At 27.8% G+C, this 25,388-nt stretch overlaps 1 protein-coding gene across 1 annotated transcript in view; it reads left to right on the forward strand.

Annotated features, from left to right (window-relative positions):
• Positions 1–25,388, forward strand: part of LOC149055176 (uncharacterized) — a 73,097-nt gene that overhangs the window by 41,734 nt on the left and 5,975 nt on the right. Inside the window, exon 4 of the mRNA XM_089229276.1 lies at positions 11,998–12,133. Within this exon, the coding sequence (XP_089085402.1) occupies positions 11,998–12,133 (136 nt within the window). The remainder of the gene's footprint in view (positions 1–11,997; positions 12,134–25,388) is intronic.

Raw genomic sequence — 25,388 nt, forward strand, 5'->3', positions numbered from 1 at the left:
CTGATTTTTATTATTTTATTAAAATTATTTCCTACCTATCTAAAAGTATACGAGTAATATAATATTTTACGTCATTACAATATTAGAACAAAATTAATTAGTACCTGCAATAAATTACTTTAATTTATTCGGGAAATTTACTATAATATATAGTCATATAAATTAAAATAAGTTGGGATGGTTATGAATGGACATATTTGAAGAATACTAATTTGATTTGAAATTATTATAATCACTAATCAGAATAATTCACGTACAATGGCGTAACCAGGAATTTTGTATATTCTCTCGTTAATTTTTAGTATGCTTTAATTTTTTTAGAGCTATGAGCATGTTAAGTATGAATATTTTAAAATGAACATAACCTAATTTTTTTTTTATTTATTATAATTATAAAATATTTCAGAACCCATTGGGATATTACTAGTATTTATTTTTTACAATGGATTAAATTATACCAGAGATATAGTTTATCGATAGTGATACCAATTGAGTATATTATAGTAATAATATAAGTGTATTCTTATTGATCTTGTGAAAATGAAACTAATTACTATTATTGCTAATTAGTAATTCATTTAATAATTAAATTTAAAAGTTAACACACAAGTAAGACATTTTCATTCTACTCAAACTCGTGAATTATAATGACTGCAATATATTACATATTGGTTCCTTAATACCGAATATTTATTTGCAAAACCTATATTTTGAGATTTTGACTTAAACTTCAATAGTTCAATAGAATAAAATGTTCAATAAAAGTGGATTTTAAAATGCTCTGCTCTTTTTACAATGGTAACTAACAATATTTTTTGGTGTAGAACAGACAGTACAGTCGACAGCACTATTCAACTGTTATGTATAAAATGCAGTGTTGGCTAAAAAGTAACACACGATTTATTTTTACCAAGTACAATAATTAAAAAAATTAACGGAACAAAGTTGAAATAAAACCACAAAGTCAATAATATATTTTCTAAAACATTATTTGGTTTAGAAATCTAAACGTGTGTATTTCTTTTCTGAACGAGTTTTTGAGTACCTCTACGAGCAGGGATGATACTAACCTGTTGAAATTCCAAAAAACTAGTGATTAAATTATTTTTGTTTGTTTGCTATATTTCATACTGTAGGTAGGTCTTTTTGTCATTTTTAAACCGTCAACCTCCCAACAAATATGTCAGGGTCGACTAGGTACCATGAAAAATTATTGAAAACGTTAAAATAACAAGAACTCCATGCTCAGTTTTCAAAATATTGGGTAGGTAGGTAGTTTATAATATTATTTTGCATTTGACAAACCCTCCAATCCGTAGCACATTAAGTGGTTCGCAAGTGTAAAATGGATAAAGTTTTGTACCCATATTAATTATTATAATTACAAATATTAATATACCTATAGCTAAAATATAATATATTCGAGTGGGTTATATCGACGGTCTTCAGTAAATATAGAGATAAATGATAATTTATATTAATTTATATGTATATATATGATTTAACCTCTGCATCTGAGTGTCTCAAGTTTCAAAATAAAACAAATTACAGTAAATAAATTAATACACTTGTGAGCATTATAATAAAAAAATAAATACATGTTATTATATTTATCAAACACAAAGTATTGCAGAATGTTTGAATAATAATTTTCTCCAATGTCAAAAGTCCCAAATTTAAACAATGATAAATTAAATCGTTTTTCATCATCAGTCGTCCACGCTGATCATTGCACTTAATACTAAACAATAAAAGAGTTATTTTGTGATACATGTGCTGAGGGAGTTTACTAAAATTGAAATTATTGTCTTTATATGGCTAAACTTTTATTATAAATTCAATAAATATATATATATATAATAAATTAATGATCGTATATGGCTTATAATAATTAAAATATAATATATTATGGTTATTTTCTCAATTAATAAACAGACTTTTCAGATAAATCATCTGGATTCATGAATGATTATAAACACTGATCAAAATTTTGTAAATGCTGGTCCCGTATTTATTAGTATAATTAATTTCGGGAATGTATTTTTTGTTTGAAAAATTTCAAAATAATTATTTATATAAAGTTTGTAAACGTACAAATTAAAACGATAATCTAATTTAAATTACATAATATTGTGTGCTAAAATAAACAGTATGTACAACAAATATTTATTTACGATAATAATAGTAAATAACAACATAAAATACTAACTTTTTTTATGGTTTAAACTTTTCACATTCTTTATTTTTACTAAAAATATGCTAGAATTCATCCATAATAGTATAATTATTACATCCGAAAATAATTTTTTACGGTCCCATGAATCAGATAAATTTTTTTATTGATTTTTAACTTAGAAAAATAACCAACAATTTAGTCGTGTCAACATATTATGCATTTTTCTCAGAATTTAATTATACCTGAATTGGAAAAATAAATCGTCACGTTAATTGTTATAGAGGAATTGAAATAAAATTACAATGGCATAAAACTGTTGAAAGTGCATTATTCTAATTTATTGAATCGTTTAGAATTTACGTTTTATAATCTACCTCAATTATAGTGATTATTAAAATACCTAATAAATATCACAATACATTCCTCTTAAAATACGGAAGTAAATAATTTGTAATCATATTCCTTAAGAATTAAGTTTATACAGTTCTATTTTTCAATGGAGTAAATTTTTTATTCTAAATTCCAATGAATAATAATATTATTGTTATTATTTTTTTTTTGGCTAATCTTTAACTTTAAAATGTATTAGGTACAGTATTACAATATTTGCGATTCCATCGAGCCTTTATATTAACATTTCCCTTGTTTTGAATATTATTATATTTAACAGACTTTTATGACAGAACAAGATAATTTATAACAATAAGTACATAATATATAACCAAATTATTTTTTATTCTAGTTTAAAAAGAACGTCACTCCAAGGTTTGTTATATTTTTATAGATAATATGTTTTTTATTCGAGTAAACGATAAACATATAAGAGAGACATGTTCATGTAAATCGATCTTATGAATAAAATTACTACCTATCCGAAGTGGTTACACAGAAAAACACTTATTAAGCGAATTAATGAAAAAATAATATTTTAAGTTGAATCTCGTGTAAATAGTTTTCATAAAAAGTTATGACAGTCAGTAATAGGTAACCAGAATGAAAATCCTTTCATTCCTAAAATTAAATTTGTATTAGGTGTTATATTATAATATAAATAACCCTATAAAGTAATAATAATAAAAAAAACAGCTATTCCATACCCTTGGTAACTTCTATTATTTTCTTTCATTTTTATAATATGTGTAGTGTGAAATCACTTTATACATCTGTTAAGCCAATGATGATCGATCTGTGCCAAAGGTTTTAATATGTTACACGACTGTAAAATAAAATAAATAAGAAACGTGGTATGACATCCTCTATCTATACTGGTTTTGAAATGCCGCATATTTTTAGGTATAATCATTCGTTTCCTAGCCTCTTACACATTTTTGGACAAGAATACCTACTGCAAAAGTTTCATTTTATAGCTTACCTATTTAGATTGAAAGTTTGACACAAGCGGTACCTACTCTAATTTGTTAATTCTTGGAATTTTTAATTTAAATTGTCTAGTAAGTTGTATAAAACAATTAATAATGATATCATAGTAGAAATCTGAACAATTATCTCATGTTAGAAAATGAGGACTTGGTTTTTTTTTAAAAAAGGTTAACTATACCTATGCTTAAATTAGATCCATTTTAAAATATTTAATGTTGTTTTTTTTTTATTGATCTGAAATATACATCGACAACTAGGCCATTAGTACACGAATTTTTTTTTGATTACATTGTTAGTATTTTAGTATTTACATGATTACATTAAATTAAATTGTAGAATTCTGTTCCTAGTGCTTGACAAATTTGTTCTGAGATGTGTCATTGATTTTTATACTGGTTATATTTTTGACATTCTGTAATGATGTGGTTGACCGTTAAAAGTACATTGCATGAGTCGCATAGTGGAGGATCGTCTTTGCTCATCAAGTAGCTGTGTGTTAGGTGTGTGTGTCCAACTCGGAGGCGGTTTATTATGGTTTCTTCTTTTCTACTGAGTTCAGGATTTTTCCATGGGTTTATATTGTTTTTTATTTTATTGAGTTTGGTGCTGAGTTTTCGCCAGTGAGAGTGCCATTTGTTGTTTGAGTGTAGTTTAATTTCGTTCTTTGCATCTGCGAATGTGATGGAATTTATGGTTGCAGTTAATGTAATTTAATGTTGTTTATTCATATTTTAATGGTCTAAAGATATGTCCAAATTAATTCCCGAGTAAAATATAAAGAAACCTGAATAACAATCAAATCTTAATATGATATTCCTACAAAATGTTAGCCTGGACATCATTTTTATATAATACGCAAACCATTTCAGACTAATAATTATTATTTTTGTTTCTCATTGTTTTCGTTTATCTAAATTGAATAACGGGGTGATTGATAAAAACAAATTTTCAAAAAAAAGGCTTAACATTTTAAAACTAAGAACATTAAATACGAGGTTAAATTTAGGTACCTTTTAATCATATCAAAGTGTATTATTTACACTACTGCAGTAATGAAGATGATTTTTAATTTTTTGTATTACAATTGATTTTTGTTTTATTTATGAGATAATTTAGTTTAATAAAATTGTAAAATTGCTCTCGTAGATAATTCTCATATTGGAACATCTAAAATTATTTTTAGTTTTAATCTTTTTTGAAAGCCATGATTTGTTAAGAAGACGAGTTAAACGATAAGTTTTCTCAGCTTAGTAGGATTCCTACTATAATAATAATATACTCTATTGAGATTTGGTTAGTTTATTATTATTTATCAATATAATGTGGTAGCCATTAAGGATATGCACTAATCTATCTTTAAAATATACTTAAATTAACTGGTTTGTGTACTATTAAAAAGACTAATTATTAATTTTTTTTTTTTATACAAACTAAAACACTGGTAATCTTAACATGCTTTTAATTTTAAAATTATTAATTGGACGGCTCTAACTTATAAGTCGTTTGATTTATTAAATATATTTACGAAACCTATGCTTTTAAGGAGTAAACATTGTTATTGTAAAAACAACGTTCGAGAAAAGGTTTGTAGACAATTAATAATTTAAAGTCATAATATATATGCATAAGGCTTATATAATAAAACTAATTGTACCAACTTGTATAGAGTCAAGTGATGAAAAAACTTTAGTATTGATAACTTTATGAAGTTAAAATATCCAAATTATAGACCTAGCCCCTTCGCTGAAATAATTCACAAGAAGTTCCAGCAGCATCATTGATTCTACGAGGGAAAAAAGCCTATAGCCCCCTCAAAAAAATCAACCATGCTACGCCTATGTGCATAACTTATATATTTCCATAGTGTAACAGCAAGGCTCAAATTAATAGTCGTTTAAGATATTGCTTGAAACAAAAAATACATTATGTTCATTGTTCATTTAAAGTTGAAAGCATTTCTTATGGTTAAAAACATATTATTTAAGACATTTTAAATCAAATAATGTAAAATTTACTTGAACTAAAAAAAAAAGTATAAAATAGTAGCACCTTAATCGTGGATCGCGTCTTTGTTTGGCTGAGTAGATTTCAGCGGACATCAATAAGTCAAGAGTCGGTGTGTTTTTTTAGGGTGGTTCGTTTTTAACTTAGAACACTTATAATTCCATAAAATGGTTACCAGCTATAATGGTTAAGCAGTATACCAAATATTTATTTGTAATTAATTTAAAGGATAGCAGTAGAATAGTTCATAGAAATCAACTAAGATTTCCAAAAAAGATGGATAAGCATTATTTTTGTAAGAAGTTACCTAAAAATAATGAAGTGGGTATTAAGGAAAAAAATAAAGAAAGTGTAATTGTGCGTCGTTCAGAGAGGGAAAGGAAAATTACAAAAAGGTATGGTTATGATAATTAACTTGTTAGTTGTGATGTTTTTTTTATATTTTGTTATATTACTTATTGTAGTTATTTTGTTTACATTACATATTTGATGGTGTTACATACTTTATTAATTATAAATTTGTATTGATGTATTTTGTATTATATAAAATAGTAGTAGTATAAGACTATCTGTTTTTAATAATGTGCATAATATTATGCTTTTATTTAAAAAGGAGATGATGTAGTGTCGTAGTGATAAGAATATTATTATGTGATAACAAATTGTATAACCTAAAATATTGTCATGTATCAAATAAAAGTCAGTCCTCTTTCGGAATCGTATGCTTCATGTTTATCCGTTAAGGCGTTAACGAAATACATAACAGTTATTTAAATCATTCCAAAATAATATTTTTGGAAAAAAAATTCTAGTATTTTTAATTTTTATTGTTATCATTATTTTTAAAGATTTTTATACGTTTTAATGATGACATACCTTTTCCTTTTCATACTCTGAAGCAGAACATTATTCGAAATATTTCAATCTATAAAAATCAAAGTAGTTTATTAGTTATAAGGTTATAAGTATTCAAAGTTTTAGACGAATATAGTAGTGGACAAAAATGTTGTGGTGTGTACCATTCTACTCAGCTTATCTGAACTTTAAATACCTATAACTCATAAACTACTTGTCTGAAAATCAATTTTTATGCATTTATAAGTGCACCAAAATATATTCTGTTTTGGAATGATGAATTTAAAATGTATTGATAAAAAAAGTACAGAATAGTAAAATTGTTATTTTTAATAACTTATAATTATGTAACAAAATAATTTTCAAAAATTGTAATAGTTTTTAAAATGATTAGTGCTTTATGCTAAATGGAACCGGTGAATAATATACATAGCATAATATATTATACATATAAAACATATATTTTGTCATATTTCTATAATTTCAGTCTCATACAGTTTATGTCCAATTAGCACAATTACCTATGAGTAATACGCGAATAAAAAGCGTGACAATAAAAACTCATGAAAGTGACGAAAGTAGCAATAGATGATGTTTTTATTAGTCATTATAGTAGGAAATTACGACAGTATTTAAGCTTTAGGAGTGTATGACGATTTCCGAGAGTTTATGAAAAATATGAGTTTTGAATTTTTGGTTTTAAGTGAGATGATAAACGTTTATATAATCCTTTACGAATACATTTGGGTTTTTCAAATACGGTTTTAAATTTTGGATCTGTGTGTAATGTTAAGTTTGATACGTATGGAAAGGTATTATCAATTAGTTTTTTTAAGCGCAGTGTTTTCAAAAAATTGAATTTTATTTGTATTTGGTTTTTGTATTCCACCACAACTTGCTGAAATCTATAGGCTCGAATTGGCTTTAAGAGTGTTCTGTACATAAACAGGCTTAGTGGTCAGACATGGCCACATGGGGATGACAGTTTATAACTTGACATGTGAAATATCCGTATTTTACAAAAGAAAAATAAATATACTTATAAAAAATAAAGCATTAAAAATGTGTATATAAAATATAAAAAAATTAATAAATGATATCATTCAATTACGTACGGCATATTATTTGGTAGACTAGGTTTGTGTCCGATAGGAGTTGTAGTTTTCAATACTTTTTTTATATTTAATAAAACACATACCATTTGGAGTCGATTCATGAGATTTTTTTAAGTCATTAGAACTTTACAAGACTGTAGACTAGGAGGGACTTATCAAAGTATTTTTAAGTTACTCATCGTTTTTCATAATATATATCTAATAAAGTAATAAACTACTAGAAATCACTCTATAGTTAACAAGTAACGAGATTAAAGAATTTATGGGATTTATTTAAAAATATAATAAATAATTTATTATTACCACCGTTACGACGGTCGTCAAACTGTACTATAACTTGTATAAATATGGTAAATAAGTAGATACCTACTGCAAAGTGCTTTCTGAATAAAATGGTACGTTGATACATAATAATACTGTCTATATATAAATTGTTTACATTATATGTAGATTATTATGAGCAACCACCCAAAATCTATTTCCATATAAATTATGTTTACGTTTAAGATAACAACGAAGAAACAGTTCAACTTTTTCGCGTATGTTTGTATATAATGGAAAAAGGTAAAGAAATTTGACAATGTCCCGTTCTAAACCAATAGGACAATAGCTGTTGTCTATATTTGTTCACGTATATTATTCATATGTTTAAATTTATGAATATATTCAAATATAGACACTAACTTATTTGTTAGGTATAAAGAACATAGAACCACCGATCGTACCGCTGAAATATAAGTCGCGGTGGTTCTCGTTGGTAAATCCATTGGGAGGTTTATTTTTTATTTATTTCCTCTATTTTGTGTATTGTTTGGTTTTAGGTCTTAATAGTCAACAAACTTTGAGAACAAACACTAGTCGTCAAGAGAAATCGAAATCCGCGGTTTTTACGGATTTTTTTTCAAACTTAGCACCCCACTCCTCTTAACGATGTGCACAGCAAAGTCAAACGGTTATTATTATCTCGAAATCAATTTTGTAACCAAAAACTTAAAACACGATATTATTTATTATATATAGTAATGGCACAGCCTTAAAATATATCATTTCGCTGAAAATATTTTGTATCATATGATTCAATACGATATAATACAATATCGTTATCTCATGAACCAGCTGTGAATATCACAGGAAATTCAAGGAAATATTAAATTAGGTATGTTTTTATAACTTAAAATTTATCATAATACCAAATATCAAAGCCTTATATTTATCATAATACATATAATTTTTGATATGTGATCGCTTTGTCAGATCCAAAAGATAAATTGTATATATAAATGTTACGATGTGATTCACCAAGTATAATAATACATCAACTCTCATTTTTTCTTTAATTATAAACTTATTTAAATTTGATTTTTAATACTTTTAAATACACTCAGGGGTCTTATTAAAAAAAAATTAGATTCTGTATACCATTTAAGTAGTGATCTGTGGTGTTACAAACTTATTTTTTTTTCAACTCAGAATCACCCCTTTCCATGTAAATTGTTAACTGGATTTCTTTATTAAACATTTTAAAATGTTTACATCAAAATTCAAACTAGTAGGCAGAAGTTTATAATTCTTTTAAATTAAATGTTCTTTAAACTATATACTTCAATGTCACAATTTTTTGGTTGTGAATTTATTTTCTAAAAGTACATTTTTATATCGATTTAATGGACATTATTGGAGCGTTCTATAATTACTTTGGAATTAATTATCATTTGTAAACATTTTTATATTTTTGTGGTTCACTTCAATACCACAATAAAACATTACAATAAATTAATCTCGGAGGGGTACAAACTTCACACACGTCAATATTGGCAGTTTATACCATTTATAACTTATGTGTTTGGTCAATTACGTGAATATCTGGTTTAAAACGATAATTACCTATGTATTTGGTCAATGCCCTAATAACGACCTATAAATAATGTTATATTTTAGTTAATGTCATTTTTGCTGTAACATAGATAAATTAATAAGTAAAATATATTAAATCATACAGACCTATATCGCTCCTGAATACCATGGCAAAGATATTGGAAAAAATTATAGATTCCAGACTCAGATGGTTTCTTGAAAAAAACAACATCCTAGACCCTCGACAGAACGGCTTCCGGAGATATAGAAGTACTTCTAATACACTACACGACATCCAAGATGAAATACATTCAACTCTCGATGCAAAACATATGATGGGCCTCATAGCCCTCGACATATCAAAAGCATATGATACCACGTTTCGCCCTCGTATCCTTAAAACACTGTCAAACTTCATCTCTAACGGTAATTTATTTAACTTTGTAAAGAACTTCCTTACTGACAGAACCTTCCAAGTGAAGTGCAATGAAAAGCTATCAAAAATATATGTTCAAACGAATGGTGTACCTCAAGGATCTACACTGTCAGTCACGTTGTTTCTATTAGCGATTAATGATATACCACAAGTTATACATTCTCCTGTAAAGTGCACACTATTCGCCAACGACTTCAATATCTTCTGTAGAGGCATCAATCCGATTAGGACTACAAACTACCTGCAGGAAGCAATATCAGCATTACAAGCCTGGACACTTATTTCTGGTTTCTCTTTTTCAGTTAAAAAGTCCCAATGCATTTTCTTCACAAATAAAAGAAATATTGGCAATAGCACCATATCAATGTACAATATCCCCATCCCAATAAAAAAATCCATCAAAATATTGGGCGTTCTGTTCGATTCAAGAAACACGTGGATACCTCATCTCAAGTCTATCCGAAAAGACTCGCTTATAAGAATGAATACCCTAAAATGTCTGGCACACAGGTCATGGGAAAGTCACTCATCTAGTTTATTACAAATATACAAAGCACTCATTCTTTCTAGGCTCGAATATAATTCCTTCCTATTTATAAATGCTATAGAACATCGGCACTCAAAATGATCGATACTGTACACAACACAGGGCTAAGGCTTGTCACCGGAGCATATCGCTCTAGCCCCATTCCCAGTGTGCTTAACACAGCCGGTGTAGCCCCACTTTACATCAGGAGAATTCAAAGCTCCATGCTATTAGCAGCCAGACGCTCCCAAAATAATCTCAATGTTTCGAAACAGATCACAAACGCCCTAAAAGACATCCCATTCCAACATCTTGACGTTATCAAAAACGAAAATATACAGTCACCACCTTGGTTATTAAAAAACTACGTGAACAGTGAACTTAGTTCATTCTCGAAGAAAGACACTTTACCCTTAATTTACAATCAACAACTCCATTCAATCATTGACGATCTTCACGACTACACCAAAATTTACACTGATGGCTCTAAAATGGAAAATGGAGTTGGAGCAGCGGTAGTACTCCATGACCACGTCAGCATGCTGAGACTACCAAACTTTAGCTCAATTTACACAGCTGAGGCAGTGGCAATCTCCTTTGACCTGGACCTCATTAAAACAACACACACACATAAAGCAGTAATCCTAAGCGACTCACTAAGCACGTTAAGAAATATCGATAACCCCATCACCCCAAATGAGATCACCAGGAAAATACATAACCAACTCAACGATCTTACACAGTCAGGCCACTCAATCACTCTGATTTGGATTCCTAGCCACAATTAAATCTCGGGTAATGAAAGAGCTGACGAAAAAGCTCGTCAAGCATTAACCTCCCCTGACGCTATTAAACTCAACTGTTTTACCCTAAACGACGCCAGATCCTTATCAAAAACAATTGCAAACAATTTATGGCTACGGGAATGGAAACAAGGCGACTCTAAACTTAACCAAATCAAAAACATCATTCACACATGGCATTCCCCACCTGAATTTTCAAGAAAGATGGAAGTCTCCATAAATAGAATGCGCATAGGACACACGCAGCTAACTCACCAGTACTTGATGAAGAAAGAAGACCCACCCATTTGCGCCAGTTGTGGTACACTTCTATCTATCAAACACATCGTATCTGAATGCCGTTCTTTCGAATCGGACAAACGAGAAGCTGGAGTATCAAATATTATATCGGAAGCCCTCCACCCAGACAACATTAGCTGCATGATGTCCTTTTTAATCAAGTCCAACCTAATTAACAATCTATAATCTATTATGTTGTAATATGTGTAATATGTGTAATGTTTTTGTAAATAATGTAAATAGTGTATACAACAATTATCATTAACAATGTAAACTATGTCAGCCAATGGCCTCCGCAGCCGAGGCTTATTTCTAATAAAAAAAAAAAAAAAATAAGTAAAATAACGCAAAAACTATGCGTTGGAATTTCGATTTATAAACATTAACGTTTTCGAAAAAAAATCAGCAGCTTAATAATTTACAGTTGAAAATATGGTTTTATAAAAACATAAAGTTTTGTAACGCCACAGAACATACAAGCAAACACACTTTTTAATATTATTTTAATTCACTGTTATATCGAAACGATATGTACGTTTTATCTTTTATACTGTTATTTCGTGTTGCAGACTACCTGAAGTATACGGATTGTTACCGGGTGATAAATTCGGACTGGGATTCGTGCACCGCGCAGTTCATGTCACTGGTCCGCGAAGAGATGAGCAGCAACCAGTCGGAGGACACTAAAATACTGAACCTGTGTTGGTAAGCCATAATCCGAATATTATAATATTATATTGTATTACACTTGTTGAACACTATGCCCAACTCATAAAATTATCATATTATAATATCTACATGTTCGTCGTTTTATATTTTTTTTAAATCGTAACTCGTCTGTATGAACACTATGATAGAGGCATATTTTAGATTTTAGAAGGATATTATATCTACAGTGTGGTACTGCGACGACGGGAAACCGAGAAAATTCCCGCTGGACCGCTTTTTCGTATTTAAGTTTATGATATCTATAGTAATTCGTTTTAAAATTACCTACAAAAAAAAAAAAAAAAAAATGATAAGAAATTCGTTGCATAAGAAATCGTTAGTTCACACCTTATAGGTTAAAAATGTGTACTTCAAACGTTCGTAAAAAATACGATTTACTTTCCGGTAAACTTTTGTTTTTTGTTTAAGGTTGAAAAACTTAACGAAAGATCTTTTTTAAGATTTTTAACTCTGAGTTATAAAAATAAAATTTTTCATGAATTTCTAACCAAATAATTTAAAAACATTAGTTATTTTGACGAATATATTGTTTAAATTTTAATAAATTAAGACGCTCATAACTCATGCTTAATTTTTTTTCATCGTTAATTGAATAACTTTAGTACTGTACACTACTTAAACTACGGCATTAAACTGAATAGTATTTTGAATTTATATTTTCAGTTGACTAAGCGCAATACGATAATATATAATATATCATAAATTTATTAAAAGATTTTTTTTTCATTTGGATAATGTGGGGCTCGTTGATTAGCCTAAGCCAGTAGTAGCAAATTATTTTAACGCTATACGTGCCAAAAATTACCTTTTTTTTCGAGAGTGCCATGAAAAATATTATATATTGTGTAGTATAACTGAGAGTAAGTAACGTCCGCTGCCAATATATGCATATATATATATTATATATGTAATATATTAATATTTAAAATATTTAAATTATTTGCGTGCCATGAATTTGCCTTCCCTGGCCTAAACTGTGAATAAAAAAAATCTAAGCCCATCTGCTTTTGAGTTATTTGTAAATTTGGAACTGTTAATTTATTTTATTTTATGTATATATATTTTTTTATCTATTAAGACACAACTAAAATATTAAAATTAGGCTACGCGACCACGTGGATATTTTGATGTTATAATATTGAAAACGAACGAACTTTTTACAACGAATTTCGGGAGACATTTAAAGTTTATTGCGTTCGTTTTTTGAAGGCTATATTATGTATTTAGTTTGTATATATATAAGTCATCATGACTTGCAGCGATGGCAATCATACAGTATAAAATGACTATTAACCTAACCTAACCTAACCGCCTAGGTACAAACCAGTACTATATTTTATGTCATATAAATACCATTTAATAACACTATATATATGCATATTATAATATATTAAATTGTCATCGCACGCAGTAGTATTGTTATTATACTACGGAAGCAGCAGATGTCGCTTAACACCGACTATAATCTTCCACGCCCTTCCGGTCGCGGACCACGAGCTGTACAGGTTATATATATATACATTATACATGCAATACATAGAGAATATATGTACTCATGTAGTCATGTACACCACACGTTTAATAGTCACAGCAACCCTATCCCCCATCCCATACACACACCGCTCGTCATGAATGTTTTCGTCACGACTGTAATAATAATAATATGAAAATATGAAAATTGTAAATAAATATAGTTGTCAATAATGTAATCTTAACCCAATGAAATAAAAATTTTGTAACCCGATGGCCTATTTCGCCAAGGGTATATTTCGTTTAATAAAAAATAATAATAATAATAATAAATAATAATGGTCTATGTATATTATATATTATTAATATTTGTGATCAACAATCTAATATGTAATATTATGTATTATTGTTGTATCGCCGTATGATAATAATATGATCGTACGCGTGTATCTTGTGACAGTATATTATACATATATGATGTATCTAAATATTTAATATATTATATGTATATAATATATATGATATATTGTGAGTGTGTTGGTGTATTTGTACAGGGACGGAACAAGATTGATCGCCCGGATTACCCACCTATGATAATACGCATGAATTATGCGTATACTGCAGGGTGACTAAATTTTAACAGCGATTGTCAATTATAATATCTCCATGATCTTGTTTAAACGGTTTATATAATACGTACGCATATACACCTTTTAATCGCGGCCGTAGAGTATTAAATTTTATTTCCTGAAATTCTATATTCGGAGAAGTGATAACTGCAGTATTTGAGCACTCAAGTGTCATCATTCACCTTCACCATGAATTTCTATTCTTTGTTTTATTTTATTTGTAAACATCGGTGACAATGGCCATTAATTATAAATGTTTGTTTTTGTTATATTTGGTTATTTTATTTTTTTTTATTGATCTTGAAAGTTACATAAATAAATTTCCGCTTCGACAACACGGGCCACTAGCGTTATATATTTAGTTATAGTAGATATGCCTAACTATAGTATAATATTGTATAAAAAGTATAATAAAAAGCATTAAGATAATTTATTTATACAACACATAAATACTACTCAATATTTACACATAATATCAAAACGTTTTTATCCATCTCACTGCCTTAGCAACTCTTCATAGTAATATGTGACTATATGAAAGCATCTATTAGTATAAAATATTAGTGGCAATGTGGAATCAGCTTATAATTTCTCAATGGTACCTAACTTTACATAAATATTTCATATAATGTTTTTTCTAACGAATTAACATTTTAAAATAAAAATACATATACCGATTTAATAAATAATAATATTTTACTTTATTGTGTATGTAGTATGTTCATAGATTAAAAAATAAAATTATCTTGTATGAATACATTTACACACTAGGTACCCAGAACATAATATATATAACTATATAACGTCTCTGATGGTGCATATTACTAGAACGTAACGTGTCCGAACTGTCTCTAATAATTTCATGGTCATGCGGACGATATTATATTATTTATTATTTTCAAAGTGACAAAAGAAAATAAACGGACATAAAGTTTTTATTTAGTAAATACCTCTAGAGACCAGAATAGTAGGTATTACTTACGTTATTGCGTGGCATTTTCATTCTACGTGTTTTGTTTATTAACAATAAAAATGTATTATAAATACACCGCTGAACTTATTACCTACGCACAAATATTCAATGTATAATAGTCTAGTTTATACCGTTATATAAGTTTCAGTTTCGGTGCAAATCCTTAGTGCTTATCCTTATACATGTAAATTTTTAGTACTTTAACCGTAACAGTAGTGCTGCAATAAAATAGTATTCGATAACGGTTTTTATCTCAATTTAAAACTATAAGCACCGTACGTCTGTGTATGCTTGAAATTCACAAATATAAATATTTATTGCAATTGGCAAGTTGCTTGGTCAATCTAAATTATTTATTTTCAAAACACGTGAAATACAATCATTTTTAAAATAATTAAAAGAAATTCACCATTAAAAAAAAAAATTAATTTTATTATTTGGTACGTTAGATCAATCAATATTCTATAATATGGGCGACCGTCGGTCAATGAAAGTGGAAATTATTGGTTCTATTTATCTTATTAATATAGGCAAGACTATAGGTTATCATCATTTTATTATAGCAGAGCAAAATGTATTCCAGAAATCTTTATGCCATAGTATTATCATTGCCAGGTTAACAGTTAACCCCATCGTCTATCAGTTATTTTTAGTAATCAAACAATATAATTTAAAAGCATATCAACTATCAAGTAGTTAAAAAAAAAAAATATGTATTTTTATATAATACATATAATATTTATAATATTATAAATACATCATTCATGATATGGTAAAATCCAGGGATGTACTCATGAGGAGAGGAAGGTTAAAGGGCTTTTTAGATCCTCTCATTGGCCGTGTTACGGTAAACATTTTATACAATAATAGATAAAGTACAAACCGCATGATATTTCTAAAAATAGTTTTAAAGAAAAATTTTGCATTTGATCAATTATTATAGTAACGGATATCTACTTTGTTTAGCCTCAGCCCCCCCCCAAAAAAAAAAAAAAAAAAACGAAAAATTCTTGAGTCTTCATTAAACTTATTTCAGTGTAATAATTCGACACTATCGTCACTCAATGAAAATATGGAATTATCAGAAATATCGTCCTTAATATTTTGCCTACGTGTGATTATTATTGTAATAGAATTATCGAATGATGGTAGTGCACAATTTATTCAGAGATAATCTTCATACTATGGTATTATATTAATTGTCAAGTGTTTCCGGTGGTTCGCAGGTCAATTCACCTAATCGTGTATAGATCAATAGATCTATCCAGTAGATTCACTGCGTGTGCTTAAAATTATTAATCATTAACATCATGCACATTTTTGTAAATATTTCGACGATAAAACCGCAATTAATTCGCGTATAAGATCGCTTACCAGACGGTATCTCTTCTAAATAACTGCCGTACCACAAAAGGTGTCTATATATGATGTACCAAGTTAGAAAATTATTTTATGATTTATTTTCCTACCCACACTTTATCGTGATGGCCACATATACTAGTATACTACATTACTACAACATAAGATGTAATGTCGATTGTAATAGAGCTATATATACTTTGTTTTAAATTTCTACCAATAAATAGCTATAGTTTAAATGTACCTAGATAAATACCAGGTTACCGCAATATTGATGAGTAGGTACTGGGCAGCTTATTATAATTTATATATTTTATAATTTTAGTTTTTGTCGTCTCACAGTACGATGTGTAGGTAAAACGTTTCAACGAACATACGTCACTTTACGTACCTATTATGAATATTGAAATATTTATTATAATATTACATGATATAAATATGTAAAATGTATTATGATATATAATATATTTATAAATTTTTAAATTCAAGCTATTAGTTTCTGAAATTAATATGTTCAAACTTTTTTAGCTCTTCATCTTTATAATATTAGTATAGATATCAATAATTTTGAAAGTTTGATCAGGTTTTATTACAGTAAAACCTTTCTATAACAGACTCTCTATTAAACGGAATCCTTCGTATAACGAAAAATGTCAATAATTCCAGGGCAAATAATATATCATATATGCAATTCTACCTCTCAATGGTGGAAAACTCTTTATAACGAAAAAAATGTTTGGTCCCATGCGATTCCGTTACAGAGAGGTTTTGCTGTACATAAGTCAGCAATTAACTTTAATATTAGCTGATCTTTATGACATTTCCCATGAAAAATTACATGTCCGTGTATTTACCGTTTCTTTAAACTCCACTAAAATGATATACTAACTTTGCACATTTTTAAGAAATTAATTTGGGTGGTTATGATCAAAAATAAAATAAATATCTAAAGTTAATTCAAATTTATTATATTTTCTATAACTAATTTCAAACCTGAACAGACAAAAAATATTCATTTTGGTGAGTCAAAAAATCTTTACATGTGAGGCTGTCTCTTAATATGCAAAATTAAAATAATTAGCTTCGAGACGCACATCCTATGTCTCAAACCATGACATAGGTACTTAAAAATTTCAAATATTTGCAGGAACATAACAAATGTATAAAAATGTTACTATAATAATATAAGCATACATCAGTTATCTGTATACATTCGAAAATAGAAATAATTTTGAGTTTTACTGGTCCATAAATGATTAATTTTAGTTTCATACCAAAACAGAAAATCGTACAGCTTAAATTTGTTAGTGATTTGTTAAGCAAATACATTTTATTGTTATGTGGGCGTATTTATATTTTAGGATAGAAATCGATCACCCTAAGAAGTAAGGATTATTTTTTTTAACTTTCTGTATAGTTCTGACGATTTTTTGGTACCTAAGTAAACTATCTTACTTTTTATGTTATTAGGAAAATTCGTGGTATTTATTTTAAGCGACAAGTTATAATAACCATTTAATTTCAAGAATACTATTGCAGTTACAACGAAAAATAATATTTTAAGTACTTGAACATACTAATACATTTTCTACTTATAGAGTTATCAACTCCTTAAACATCTGTGTCACTAGAAATTTATCAAACATATAATCAAAAGCATTAGAGATGATATCACATCGTTTGTAAAGTCAATATCGAACATGGTTGTTCTTCAAAGGATATTCAAATTAAAAAAAAAAAAATACATTAAAATTTAAACTACCGACGCTCACATATGGCTGTGAAGCTTGGACTACCACCAGCACAACTGAAAGAAGACCTTTGAAAATAGAATTTGGAGGACAATATGTGGACCAACTTATGATAACGTAAATGCTGTATGGAGAAGAAAATACAACAATGAACTACAAGACGAATTGGGTATGGCGCCAGTTATCAGCTTTGTAAGAGGACAAAGGATCCAATGGTTAGGACATGAGATGCGAAGAAGCGAGGATGATATAAGTAGGACAATTCTAAATTGGAAACCAATGGAAAAAGACCACGAGGAAGACCCAGGAAAAGGTGGATGGATGTTGTGGAAGAAGACCTTGAAAGATTGGGAGTACAGGAATGGAAGGAAATAGTTCAGAACCGTGAACAATAGAGAGATATTGTGATGGCAGCCAAAACTCTTAGAGAGTACTAAGTGCCAGAGAAAGAAGAGGAAGAAAATTTAAACTGTTTTTAGCTTCAATAAAAATCGTAAAGAGCTTCATTAAAAAAGTTTTAGACTTTTGACTTTTAACTTTTTAAGCGAAATGATTATTTCACTACAAAAGAAAATTGAATACATTTTAACGAATAAATTATTTTGAATATGCATGTATTACAATATTAAAATAATATTATTATTATTTCTTAGAAAACTGTTTAATAAACAATAATATATACATTTATAAAATGCAATATAAAACAAAAAACTAATAATTGAAACTACAAAGAGATATAATGCTAATTTCAAAGTAGGTACAGAAGATCAATTCTGATAAAATGATATAGAATTATAAAATGTATGATTTAAAATGCTTCGACTCTTGTGTTTTGTTACAGAACATTTATTTCCGACTATACCTATATACCTCTCGTATTATTTTTAATTATAGATTTTTTTTGATTAAATTTTTTTTTTAATAGGGCACGTAGATCTCTACCGAGGCCTGCCAACACGTTACTCTTCCATTCCATAATCATCATGGTGTCCAATATTTTATTTTGTAGTTATTTATACAATTCATAAGTTGATAAGATAATTAATAATCCGATTAAACTCTGAAACTAACCTAAACGAGCATACAAATGAAAAATAATAACAAAACGAAGGTTGTATATATAAGTACCAATCATGTCATAATACATAACATAAATAATAATTTTTGCACAATCGAGCAAATTGTTAGCCAAAATATCAAAAATTCTATGTTTGTTACATTATTATATTTTCATCGGAAATAAAAAAAAACGTTTCAGATAAATAGGTTAATAGGTACTTATTCCTGCAGGGATAGTTGCTACTCGGCACCACCGTTTTGCTACTCTAAACGAATCGAATATATTTATCTGATTTACCATGAAAATCTAAGCTCCGGCCACCCCGTAAGAGATAGGAGGTAATAGGAATGATAGGAATACATTTCGTGTAAGTGCTTGGAATGGTTAGCACTCGTTCCGTTCTTCAGTACCTCTATAAATCTTTATATTATCCTCCAATCTGCCTTCTCGGAACGCGATTCACGTTCACAAAATTACAGATATGGCAACGTCGCAAAAATAGTTTTATACTCAATCGTAATTTACTGAAGTTGTCTACTTCCCCTGAACCCCTTTCACAATGGCTTTGTTAGTCCAACGCCAATTTAAATATCATAAAATAGTATATATCATATAGTTAACAATCAGACGAATTCTATAAATACTCAAATATCGTAAATCACCATCATAGATTCGGAATCTTACTCCTCGTTATGAAAAATCGTTGTTTTGGACGAAGAAATACTATTTCAATAGACATTTCCAATATATTTTGTAACAAGAAAACTAATTTTAAAGTAGCTTATTCAACAAGGCGTTTTAAGGTTTATTGAGGGCCATTAATGTTCATGGCATCATTAGAGCGAAAACAAGTGCTTAATATTAAGCTTTATACCAAAAAATTCTTTACTCTGCCATCATTTTTTTGCTTTAATATTTTACTCAAATAAAAAAAAAATGTGACTTACATTAACATCATATTACTTATCCACTGACCGTAAAAATAATAAGTAGTGTACTCCGTCAGAAAAAAAAAACAATTTTTGAATTCCTCGTACCTAACTGTAAACTGTGAATTATACAACGAGATATTTATTTCTAGTTGTTATATTAAAATTAAACAACTTACAGTACACTACAATAATAATTTTATGAAAAAAGATCACTTTAAGTTATAATTACATAATTATTACCGCTTTTATAAACTTATTCAGACACATTTAGTAATTATTTTTGTACACGATAATTAACATCTTCAATCTCTTCTTTTATACTCAACTATTATTTGAAACTTCAAAATCTATGGTATGGCTATATAATTTTTCTTTTAATTATATTGATTGATTTTTTTTATGTAGGAATTCACATAAAAGTTTTTCTTTAAATGTTTGTTATAAATTTATTTGTTAATACTATACGGCCAAAATCAACACTTAAAAAATTAGAAGTCGTAAACGAAATTACTGGGTGGAAGAAGTACCTACTCAATTATTCTGAATTTGTCTAATTTTGTGATATTTTTAAAAAATGAAAAATGATAAATATATATTATACTCAATTTAACAAATGTATACATAATTAAATAAAATAATATTATAACTTAAGACAATTCAAAAAAATATTATACAACTACATTTTATAGACGTGAATAAAACGTGTTTAATCAATTTTAAAATGTTTGTGCTTAAACGATACATTAAAAATGTTATAATTTTTTCAATCAAAATGTATATAATTTGTAATATTTGTCTTATCTAAAATTTTAATAATGAACGTGATAATAAGAATTATCTCTGCTAACTAAAATTAATATAGGTGTCCCCAAAATTTTTATACTTTATTTATAAACTTTTAATAAGAATCTCATTATAATTAATATAAATTAACGAGTAAACATGTTTATAAACAACAATAATGATTTTATTAAATACTACTTTAACATTATTGAGTTACTATAGTATGGTAGTAAATAGTTTAATTTTTTTCGAAAACTATTGGGAATTTAAAAAAATTATCACTTAAATGGACATCTGTGACCAATTTCTAATCGATAAAGATTATATGAAACAATAAGCCATTGAATTTGCCACTAATTTGTTTACAAAAAATAATAATAATAAATAAACAAAAACCCTCACTATTGCCAGACCAATAGATTCTTTGTTATCTGCTAAATCAACTGAATCCGAAATATGAAGAAAATTATAAAAAGTCAATAAACGAAATACGCTTCCACTCCGCGTAGTTTCTTTAACAATCTTTTCTTTGATTTCATACTACGTTATAGCCTTATTTATGTAGTATGATCTACTATATAATATAATAGAAAGGTCATCTGTAATTGAAATCTCATGAAATGGCAATAACTTTGAACAATATAATGTGCTTTCTGATTTATTTGAACATGTATATATTTTAAGCCAATACAAATATTTTATTTGTTTATATTTTTAAATGTTTGAATAAATACAATATATTTTCTATTGTAGTCCAGAATAAAAAAAAATGATTTGCAAGAATTACGTTAATACTTTAAAGATATTTAATATGTTTTCGATTTCAGCTCTAATAACAAATAAAATTGATTCTTTCGTATACATGATAACGATTTTTTCAAATTAATTATTAGTTTATATAAAATTATGTGGTTTTATATTGTAAGTCACTTTCTACATAGAGATTTACAAATAGAATAATAAACTTCATATATTAAAATGAATGTTTCTTTGTTTCTCAGCTATAAACTAAAAACTGCTGTAAGACGATTTAATAATTATATTTTTGTCAATAGATTACTGTTGAGACACGGTGCGGGGGTGACGGTGTTATAGCTTGTTTTGATACGCCTGCTCACTTGTGAATTTAGTTTTGGCTCAAGAAAATCGAGTTTTTTGTTTATTCAAATGTTTGTTATTGGTTACGGGTGATGTTATTGTTGCAATTAATAAACGAAGGATATAAGAATATTTACAAAAATCAGTTTTTTTTTTAAACAAAACTAAAAATAAATATTTATGAACAAAATGTTGCAATGATAACTATTTTAATTTGATTTCGTATACCAATATTAACGATACAAGATTTACATTAGATTTCGAGAATTCATGAATATGTCTTCAATTTTTTGTGCTACATCAACAATATTTCTAAAATTATTAAATGGAAAATCTTAAAATCAATCATTATAATTTGTGATTCTTGTATTACATATTTTAACTGAAACGAAACAGAAAACGATATAAAGATAAATTAATTTTAACTCGAAAAATATCAGGTACCTAATGCTTATACAGCTTGTAATTATACATTACTGTTAAGTCCAGTACTCACGCTTATAGTTAAGATAACCATAAACTATTTACATGACATTTATAAATATTTACTCTGATACATTGATCGAATTATTCACTTAAGTTCTATAAATTATTTCATTTCCAGATCCAAAATGGGTGGAGCTACAACCAACAAATTTTAAAAGAATTTTCCACTAAAATGTTATGTCTTATTCGGATCAACAATTGAATTTACTATATAGATAGAATTATTAGTATTTATTACTGGACGATATGAAAAATAAAACTAATTAAACTTGATTTTAATCAATGTAAAACATTAAAAGTTGGTAATATACATTATAGAATTAGATTGTGAGTTAAAACGTAGTAATTAATTTATGTTTTTATATACAACAAGTACATGACTGCAATTACATGTTTTATTAGATTATAGTTGATTAATTCAGTTTCATCTGATTGCGCTGCCCGCAATAACATATTATTTATAATAACTTCGACGAGTGTTTGTTTTTCAAAAAGCAAAACATAATATTAATTTAATATTTCCTAAAGTGCGACTTGATGATTCAATAATAAATAAATAATGATTCAGGCTTAAATTATTATTACTCATGTAAATTACTTCGATGAATCAATAGATTAATCATTGGAATATATTTTGTCCTAAACAAATATTATTTCATTTTTACTGTATCTAATTTTTCAATGAATAATATAAGGGATATCGAAAAATACTTTTTTTTTCTCGTTAATGCCTACTTAAAAATTTGGTTATCAGGTAGTTTAAGCCATATTAAAACTTCGAAATATATTTTATGCTTTAATCAAATAAATATACAGGTTCACAATAAAACTTTTGCTTATATAATATTTTCCGTGTAGAAATATATATATTTTTTTTTTTGAAATTTCGTCGATGACATCGATACAGTAGTGGAATTGTTAAATATTGACAGTTTGTAATTTTAACGTGAACAATAATATTCCTATACTTAGCTACCTATAATAGAACAATAAATAAAATGAAATCCATTTTAAATTATCTATTGTGTGCATGAGTTATTAATAAAATGTGTTTTATTTTATAAACTTACACAAAATAATATCAACAAAGACAATATTATATTGCTACTGTATTTAAAATAAGAAAAAAAACAAATAAGGTTTAGGTATTATTTAATAGCATGTGATAAATTTCTAGACTTATGCGATTCAGAAAAACTCAAAGTTGATAAATTCTATTTAATTTTTCAGGCTTTAAACATCGAAACATGTACATGTATTTTTTAAATCCGTTAAACTGATGGAAAAGTAAAAATTCTATATAGATTAATGATTTTCCAATACATTCTTTCTTATAACTCCCATAAAGGCCTCATCTCTAAATACAAGTATTATTGCGCTAAAAAGATGCGTAAAAGAGATTTATGTGGCATTTAATAAGTTTCGTGGAACAGCCCATCAATCGTAAACTTTGGTATTGTTTTACTTAGCGACTTAAAAAATATATCGAAAACCGTCAATAGCAGATTGTGTATACGCATTTAGATCAATCGCAGGATAACAACTATAATAGTTATTAATATTCACGCGGAATTTTGAACACTTTAGTATGCGATCCACTGAGATAATATCATCACTATTTCATACAAATTATCGTATAGGTACTATACTAAAAGCAGTAGTCTGTAACAACTTGTGTAATAATATTCTAAAATCAATCTACAAACGGCATTCAAAGTTTAATAATTCGTTCCATTCATCGTTTTTGGTCGGCCATAATATTACATTGTGTAGCACAATACCATAATATGTAGTGCCTACAACGTATAACAAACCTAAATAATTTATCTATTCATTAATTGATTTATCGATTAGCTAACTTAATGGGCAGGAAGCCCTGTGAGCGTACCTATTTGATTTATTTGACAATGATAATTTATAACAAAGACAGACAAATCATGACGTAACGATGTTAACTTTCCAGAAGTGCGTTATAAACTTTACAACTGCAATTCTGGTGCCTACGTTGTCATAAACACAGATAAATACTAGCAAAAATCTTAATGTAGTAGGTAACACACAAACAATAAATTAAATCAATGTCTACGCGAAAATTATTTTTACTAGACTTACATTTGCCCCAAATAAATATTACACTATAATAATTAATTTTTATGATGACGTGTATTGGTCATAACCATTCATCAATAATTCTCGACAATACTTTCAATTTTGTGATGAAGAGTTTTACCGGCTGCAGAAAATACGCATTTTAATGTCCAACACGGCAACACTTTGGGTACCTTGATTTATGCGACTAACCTTCCGAGAATTGTCATGTAAATAATATAACAGTCTTTGATCGCTTACAAAATGGAAACGGGTGTGCACAATTCATACAAAAATTCACATCTCCTCGACATCGCGAATCGCCATCGTTTCGTAAATAATTATGCTATTGTAAATCATTATAATTCAATGTAATTCAATGTACGTTCACAACCCCGGATTACGAGCAGGTGCCGTATACAAATCAAAAACGTACACAATAAACCGCACATATGCACATTGGTGTAGGGTATATCGTGTGTGTATATATATATATATATATATATAGGTACCTAACTTTAACCCAAAACACACATATCATTATCCTACCGAGTCTGTCTTCTCCGCGTATGAACCGTTATTGTATACATTATCCTCACGCG

This window comes from Diuraphis noxia, unplaced genomic scaffold, assembly GCF_037042655.1.
Source record: "Diuraphis noxia isolate RWA-SAM2 unplaced genomic scaffold, SU_Dnox_SAM2 contig0005, whole genome shotgun sequence".
In the NCBI taxonomy this organism is placed as follows: domain Eukaryota; kingdom Metazoa; phylum Arthropoda; class Insecta; order Hemiptera; family Aphididae; genus Diuraphis; species Diuraphis noxia.